The sequence below is a fragment of the Lactuca virosa genome, chromosome 2 (assembly GCF_052849685.1).
Source record: "Lactuca virosa cultivar CGN04683 chromosome 2, Lactuca_virosa_CGN04683_v6, whole genome shotgun sequence".
NCBI lineage: Eukaryota > Viridiplantae > Streptophyta > Magnoliopsida > Asterales > Asteraceae > Lactuca > Lactuca virosa.
Genome location: NC_136427.1, coordinates 21,916,030 through 21,924,954, shown reverse-complemented (window position 1 = coordinate 21,924,954; position 8,925 = coordinate 21,916,030). Strand labels below are relative to the sequence as shown.

The following is an 8,925-nucleotide window of genomic DNA, read 5'->3' as shown; positions in this document are numbered from 1 at the left end:
TTTTGTGTGAAATTCCCAATTGATTTCACTCAAATTATCACATTTGATACTTCAAGTTTGCCTCACACAGTAAACGATGTTAAGGTTTCTTAATTTTTTTTTACTTAATGCAGACGAGAGTGGAACACTAGTCAATTGAATGAGTTCTAGCTAATTAAGGAAAATCTTAAAGTAGTTGGTATAATCGTTGGTATAGAGATTAATTTCTTATGGTAAACTTTGAAAATACAATTAGTATATTTTATGTTAACCTTGAAGATAATGGAAAGATTTTTGGTAGGACACATATAGATGTGTGGTTAAACTCGATTAATTATTATTGTATTTAGCTTTTATAATTCTTTTTGTTTTCTTATTCGCTATTTACTTTGGTCATATTAAAATTGCTCGTTAATTCCTATTTGTCATCCCAATCACTATCATTTACTCACAACAATCAAACATTTACATATTGTAAATTAGCATTTCTGTCTAAATATGTATATAATATAAGTTTGGTTGGTTGAAGGAAAAAGGAAAGAATAAAAAAATAAATGTTTTGTGTTTTTTTTTTTTCTAAAAAATATATACAAGATGAAATTTTATTCATTTTAATTAAATTACAAATATGGTCATTGTGGTATATTACATTTTTCATAGTTGATCCAAGGGTATATGAGTCGTTTTAAAAATATTAACATTTAAAGTTAGATTTACCAGCCGAAAAAACAACAATGTAAGGTTTACAAACCACAAGGGCCACCCGTGTAACCCTTCCAAAAAATATTCTGAAAGTACAACATTTTGGAAACTATGGATCATTTATGAAATTTTGTCATATATATATATATATATATATATATATATATATATATATATATATATATATATATATATATATATATATATATATATATATATATATATATATATATATATATATATATATTGAGGAGTAGATAGGCAGCTCAACTCCAACTTTGCCTCCATATTTTTATTCATTTGGTGATAGAGTTTGCTTCGCATGTATATAGCATACATGATCGTGTCACCAATTTCCATGAAACTTCAAAACTCTGAATCATCGGTCACTACTTTTTGGTTGTGTCTTCTTTTGTTCGGTGTTCATGGCGGAGCACGGCTGACACTGCCGAAAAATGTTAATGTGCCGGCTGTTATAGCGTTTGGTGACTCAATTGTGGATCAAGGAGCCAACAATAATCTAAACACTTTGGTTAAATCAAATTTTTCTCCCTACGGAAAGGATTTTGTCGACGGAAAATCAACCGGAAGATTTTCCAATAATAAAACTCCAGCTGATATGATCGGTAAAATTTGAGTTGCGCTTTACTTTGGTTGTTTTCTTGTATTTATTTTTCTTTGTTTTTAGTTTTTAATCTGCATGCACGTGTGATGGCCATTTGTCTCCTTTTTCTACTTTCTAAACCTTTTTTATTAAGTGCTTTTGCAGATAATTAATAAAAAGTAGAAGATATTTTTTAAGTATTCCAAAAATCATATCGGATTGATGAAATTTTCGTCATTTCGGAATATATAAAATCAGGTTGTAAAAATGTTTAGTACATATTTTAGTACATATATAGTGTCGTTATATACTATAAAGTGATTTTTTTATTAACGAATACCATGTAATGTTAAAACCTAGGATATAAGTCCATACCCTAAACATTTATGTCTATATGAATAAGAGTACGTGGCGATATATATATATATATATATATATATATATATATATATATATATATATATATATATATATATATATATATTTCAATACACGTTTCACCCTTCTATAATGATAATATTAACTTAATTTTCTATTTGTAAATAATATTTCAATCATTATACATACGTTTTACTTGAAATAATCTAAGTTAACTTTCTATTAATGTTTTAATGTATAATGGTGTATACAATAGCTTTTTTGGCCATATATATGAGTGTATATATAGCGAGGAATGCCTATTAGTTTTTGGTTTTATGGATATAATTTTGCTATTTAATAGAATTAAGTTATCGGTTTAGCATATTAAAATATGTATTAATAAATTAATATTTGCAAATTTTGATAAAACATAATTACTATAGATGTAAAATAATCTTGTATCACACATAAGTAAATAGACATTACAACGAATACATATAGAGTTCAAATGAATTTCATTTCAATTTCACTCTTGTGGGTTCGTAGTTAAGCAGCCCACGCACACTCACACCCGCTGCAACATAGATCCAAATAGAGAAGAAATGAAAGCCATAGAAAAAAAATTTTCTATTCATCGGATTCCGCTACCCACTTTATTCCTTTCACAGTTTCTTGAAAACACATTCATGTAAAAAACAGGTATTTCGATAATTAATTATGCAAGGAATCAAAGACTTAGTTAGAAATAAAGATATATAGCTCTATATTTCTGTGAGAACTCTTTTTTTTGGGTCATAAATGGCTATCATTTTTGTAAGAATAAACAAATCATTTTTCATATAGTGAATTAATTGTCATTTTGTTATACTTGTTAAAATGTTGGTTATAAATGAGTTTCTTATGATAGGTATTAGCTAGTTTCAAGAATAGCTCTTATAATAAAACCCCCCAAGGCCCCAACGGTCCCCTCCAAGTCTCCTAGATTTTTTTTTCTCAAAACAACATAAACATGTCTTCACATATTTCATTCATACATGTTAATGTTTGTATCTGCAGCATCTTTATCACTCTTTTCACTATGGTCCTACCTCCCTTTCTCTCACTTAATATGCATTACGTCTTGCCATAAATCATGATATGGAAAGCTCATTTCATATCCAACCGAGGAAGATATCTCTAACGTCTTAGGTTACACAACCTTTTTGATAATAATTAATGGATTTCTAAAAAAATCTATTAGAGGCTTTAGGAATTGATGTCAATAGCAGTGGCGGTGGTTAAGCAACGAAGCACCGTTGTTGTTGTTATGGGTGCCCATGGAAGTACAAAGAAAATTAAAGTTAATAATAAATATAAAAAAAAAAGTAAAATATGAATTTTTATACAAGTTAAAAATTCTAGTAAATAAATTGCTTCACTTTAAGGGCCAATAATAAGAAAATATGTTAAAAAAAAGTCTTTGAAGTTTAGCTTTATTAATGCAGAAGTCATTCTTAATTTTTTTTACAATTAAGATAATGGTAAACGTTTGAAAAATAATTTTTGTATCCGGTTAATGCATGTTTTCAAGACATAATTATAAATAAACAATTAGAGATGACTTTTAATTTTTTCCTTAATAAATTTAAAGTTTAAGGATTTTTTTTATATATATACTTATATTTATTTTTTAAAAAACTCTAAATAAAATTACCATCTACATCAATTTCACTAAATAACTCATATTTATTTATTAAAAATCACAATAATGATAATTACATATATAATTTTTGGGTTTTTGTGATTAGTTTCAATAAATATCATAACTAATTAAAATCATAAAGATGTCATTTGTATTCTATAAAACTTAAGTTAACTTTATTAATTTGTCACAATAAAACACATTTCTAGCAAGATGATACTTGATTGTTAATTTTTAGGTTTTGAGTGTAAAACGTTACCACTAAACTGCATCCACCAAAAAGTCTTTTAAAATAAAACGACACCTTAAAAAATAAAGGTTTTCTAATTGCTATTATTTTGAAATAGAGCTCAATTATACACTATGTGCCCTATAAACGTGCTCACATTTAGTTATTTTTGTAAATTGTTTTTTTTTCGAAAAAATAAAGTAGACACAATTTACAAAATAATTTTCATTAACCATCGATTTCGCTGTGGGCATTATAAAAGATGTTTTGGCACTCCAAAATGCATCATCCATATTTCAAGCTGTTTTTTTATCTACTTCTCCGTTTTTTACAACAAATATATTTATAAAGTTTCAATATAAGGCCACAAAAAATATTTTTTTTAAACTTTTTTTATGATATTCGTTAAAATAGGACAAATTGCACAGTGAAACTGTGTGAAGAACAATTTTGTTTACTCCGAATGAATCTCCTATCACTGATTTCATTACGAGGTTAAGGCTAAGGAGAGTGGTAACACTCTTAGCACCTTGCCACATCAACTTTTTGAGTGACACCTCATTTTTTTCCATTTGACATTTAATCTTAGCATTTGTTAGGGAGTGGTAACACTCCTACCATTTTTTTTTTCTAATTTAATTAAATTACTTTATTTTAATACACAAACATATATGTACAAATATTAATCAGATTTTATTTTTTTAAACCACCAACAACTAATATAATATTTAAGTGTCGGTCCTTTTGCTTCTTTTAAATCAATGTTTGATGCTTGGGATCAGATTTGTAGGGAATGATCAAATGAGGGTTAAAACAATTTAATTGAAATCAAAGTTTTGAATATTGGACTATATTTGTAAACAAATTTCTAGTGAGGGTAAGAATCATTTATTTGGAAATGAAGTTTTGGAATGGGAAATGGTTTGCTGATTAAAAAAGCATACGCATGTGGAGAAAACAATTGAGAACCAATCAGCTGCAAACACATGTGCAAAAAACAACTGAAAATCAATGAGCTGCACTTTTTCTTTCTCTCTCCGTTCGCCAAGAGGTTGACGACTATAATTAGCGAGTCTTTCTAACGAGTTGATAGGGGCGGTATTTCAACATTGTTAACGAGGCTGGCGAGTCCTGTGGCGACCCCCACTCCTTTTAGTCTAACAGCCCATTAAAAAAGTCCCTAAAAACTGTGAAACCCCTTGATTGGTTTCATAGTGCCAAACCCCACTTTAAATTTGTACTTTTCTAGTGCCAAACCGCACTTTGTACTTGTGTACGTAGTGCCAACCACGAATAAAGATAACTTTTCTTTTTCTTTTCCTCATTAACTAAACTAACCAATTAACTCATTAGTATGAGTTTATTTCATCTAATAATTAATGGTTGGGCGATTTCATAGTATGGTCCATAGTGTGGGTTTTGTACTTTTGTTGTACCTAAAAGGATTTATTTGTAGAAAGTATACTGGTATGAATTTATTCCGTCGCCAAAATGGATAACTAATCTGTAGAAATTTAGCATCGGATTGACTAATGAAATCGTTATTCATAGCGAGATTTGAAAAGTATTGTTGTGGATTACTCATCGTTCAATCATCGCCTCTATACCATTAATAACGGACACACATTCATACGTGCATATATTCATTCATACATACATACATAAATACAAAAACAGATTATTACTTTTTTTTTATATCGATAATAATGATAATAATAAATTCCATTGGGACTATATGCATTAATGATTAAAAGCACCAATGATTTTTTTATTTGTTTTTTATTTTTAAAAACAAAAACCAAATATACTGAAACGTATAAATTAAAAATATGAATGATGATGTAGTGATGTTAACTCTTTAATACACTGCTTATATGGTATTCGTTGATTTATATATAAAAAAAAAAAAATACTTGTTTTTTTTCCACGTTTAAAAAAATAAAAAAATTAGCCAAGGTTTCTGTGTTAATCTAACTAAATAATACTCAAATATGGTTCTGTTTCTTCCGTCCACAATCGGGAGTTCGAGTAAAATAAAGTTATTAATAACCATGTGATGAAAATTAATTTCTTTAATTGAAGGGTTTGTCACTTCCATGGCTCTTTGTCCAGTGTTCAACTAATTTAGATCTTCTTTTGTTGTATCTCGGTAAAATAATTTGACGTAGAGAAATTAAATAAGCATGTTTTCATCTGTTTTTCAGTTAATGAACTAGGGATAAAAGAACATTTACCGGCATATCTTCAGCCATCCCTTGATGAGAAAGAGCTTCCAACTGGTGTAAGCTTTGCTTCTGGTGGGTCCGGATATGATCCTCAAACACCCAAGCTAGTGGTAATTTGCAAACCTTTCTTAATGCATATGCTTTATATTTTAAACTCTTTATATAATCAATAGCATCAATCTTTTAACTAAATCTTTGTGTATTAATTAGGGGGTTTTCTCATTTGCTGACCAACTAAAACAATTCAAAGAATATATAGAGAAGCTCAAGCGTATAGTTGGAGAAGAAAGAACCCAAAACATATTAGCAAACAGCATGTTCTTGGTGGTTGCAGGAAGCGATGATCTTGCTAATACTTACTTCACTATCGGAATTAGGAGATTACAATATGATATCCCTTCTTACACGGAACTTATGGTATCATCAGCGTCGAACTTCATACAGGTATATTTAATATTTGTTTAGTTCTTTAATTTTTATCCTTTTGCCCACTCGTTATTTGTAAGTTTAGTTAAAATTGGAAACTGAGACTACGATAGCTAGTAAAACATGTGTCTTTTTATAGTTAGATCGGATTTAGTTTGAAAGTAATATTGTGATATACTGATATAGATAACCATTAATAATGTATTTCGATTACATTGAAGGATATATACCAACTTGGAGCAAGAAGAATAGCGGTCTTTGGTGCACCCCCAATAGGATGTTTACCTTCTCAAAGAACTCTTGGGGGTGGTGGGCTTAGAGTTTGTGCAGAAGAATACAACAAAGCAGCAGAAATATATAACAAGAAGTTGCAACAAGAGCTTGTGTACCTAACAAAGACTCACGCACAATCTAGGATCCTCTATCTCGACATATACAACCCCATTCTTGCAATTATTGAAAACCCTGTCCAATATGGTACGTTTAATTACTATGATGCATGTAGTCCAAGTTTTTACATATATTTTTAGTTGTTACTCTAACAAGTTAATTAAACATCTCATACATCAGGAATAGAAGTTGTGGATAGAGGCTGTTGTGGCTCAGGAAAGATAGAGGTTTCGGTTTTATGCAACCACTTACTCCCGACATGTTCTGATGATTCAAAATACCTTTTCTGGGACAGTTATCATCCTACAGATAAAGGATATAGCATCCTCGTAAATCAACTGCTTGAAAAATATATTAACGATTTCTTTTGAGGTTGCTATGGACCAAAGACTCTCATAAGTGAACCGAGGAATGATGTTGTTTGACTTATCTATAATAGGGATTAGTTTACTAGTTTAAAGTATCTTTTTACAGGGACGATTTTATTTTTATCAATATGTGACACGTCCTTTATATGAAATACTTGTTTTTTCCCTGATCATTTACATTGTATCACTGTAAATAGGTGATACTCTCTCTATTGTATGTATTGGTTTTCCACTACACAAAATATTAAAGTGTTCTGCAGGTTTTCCATATTTTCTCTGTATTTTATTCATACTTGTTCTTTATTTATGTTGTTTATCTTGGTTGCTATAATTCCTTATTTCACACTTAGCCTAAGGACCATTAATCTTCATCAATTGGTATCAAAGTCACAATGCTCTTTATTACTCTGTTCATACTTGTTCAGTATTTATATTCTTATCATGGTTGTTGTAATTCCTTATTATACACTTAGCCTAGGTACATTTAATCTTCATCAACTGGTATCTGAGCTTAGTGGTTGGCTTTCTCTTAATTTTTTGGATTATCATTAGAAGAGAACACTAGTTATCTTTAATTTATGAAAATGTTTGAGAAAGAACTCTTTATGTACCACTTTGCTCAAATATTTTCGGAAATCATGGCTAAACATAACTACCAACCATTATAATCGATGAATGTTGCAAATTATGTAGAATATTCTGTACTTCTACAAGAACACATATACTAATAATAGAAGAGTATGATCACTATCGGATGACAAAGTATTTAAAAAGAAAAGGGAAGGATATTTGGAGATTTATAGAGTTTGGCCTTAATACCCCCAACGGGAACATCCGGTGATGTGATACTATTAACCGCTAAATGGAAGCAACCATTAAAATCCAAAACATGAAATCTGCCGGTGTACCCCTCGCTGTGGTTTCTGCCATACAAAACCTTATTCCACAAGGGCTACTCCTTTAGTCCTTTATGGTTTCAATCACCAGTTCAAATATTTCCACCCTTGGTTAAACCATTTCAACTACCACTCCAACCCTTTCCATCACCGGTTCAGTCTTTGCAACATATGTTCAACATTTTTAGTCCGCTGCTCCTACTTTTGTTTCGGATTAGAACGTCGGTTCTTTATCTAATTTTGGTAAACCTGATCACTATGTTTATTTTGATGATACAAATGAAGAGGATTTCAAAAAGTTTTATGCTTTGACCCAATGTTGACGAAAACACGTACTCGTAAATATACGAGGTCGTACAAATAATATAGTTGTAAGACCAGATATCGTACTCATACGGACTATCTATCTTAAAGGAAGATTGATCAGGTAGTTGTTGGTAAAAATGATTTGTTTTGATTAAACTAATGAAATTGATTTTTTAAAAACTAAAATAAAATAGAATTTAGCAAGCAACCAATCTTTCTACAAGAAATTATATAAGGAAATTCAGTAACGCGATACTAAAATCAGAGGGACTTAAGAAACAAACACACAATTTGGGATTGAACAAACAAGATGAAAACGGGGTTTAGTTGACGTTTACGGGTCCATGATTCATCTAAAACAATTAATCAATTAACACAAATGTAGTGGTTATAAATTTGCTAACACCAGTTAAAATTACGGGTCCATGATTCTTCCTTGCCAGGTCGGGGGCCAAAACCCTTACAGACAAGTGCTAGGAGCCATCTCCTGGTCTTCCATGCAATCATCACATAGACAACTAGCATACAATCTACAACTACTTATCTAACTAACTGCCAGAGTTCAGACTCTGGTATTGCATACAGATTGCCAGGAGCCTCCTCCTGGTCTTTCATACAAAATGCCAAGGGCCACCCCCTGGTCTTCCTATAATACATAAACCAAATGGGCCCGCATTGGTGCCTTCGACCATAGAACAGTGAGGAGACTCACCTCGACAACTGAACCCACGAATAAATCTCTGACTGCTGATCTGCTAA

General features: G+C 30.5%; 1 protein-coding gene across 1 annotated transcript; it reads left to right on the top strand.

Annotated features, from left to right (window-relative positions):
• Positions 1-942: 942 nt before the first annotated feature.
• On the top strand, positions 943-7,232 carry LOC145158957 (GDSL esterase/lipase EXL3-like). The gene is made up of 5 exons (XM_079077817.1): positions 943-1,307; positions 5,760-5,890; positions 5,991-6,224; positions 6,428-6,683; positions 6,777-7,232. Exons 1-5 carry the CDS (start codon positions 1,004-1,006, stop codon positions 6,965-6,967), a joined length of 1,116 nt encoding a protein of 371 aa, XP_078933943.1. The 5' UTR covers positions 943-1,003; the 3' UTR covers positions 6,968-7,232.
• The last annotated feature ends 1,693 nt before the right edge of the window (positions 7,233-8,925 follow it).

Coding starts and splice junctions, on each gene's coding strand:
- LOC145158957 (XM_079077817.1), top strand. CDS start 1,004: ATGTATATAGCATACATGATCGTGTCACCAATTTCCATGAAACTTCAA. Junction 5,891..5,990: donor CTCAAACACCCAAGCTAGTG/GTAATTTGCAAA, acceptor TGTATTAATTAG/GGGGTTTTCTCATTTGCTGA. Junction 6,225..6,427: donor CAGCGTCGAACTTCATACAG/GTATATTTAATA, acceptor ATTACATTGAAG/GATATATACCAACTTGGAGC.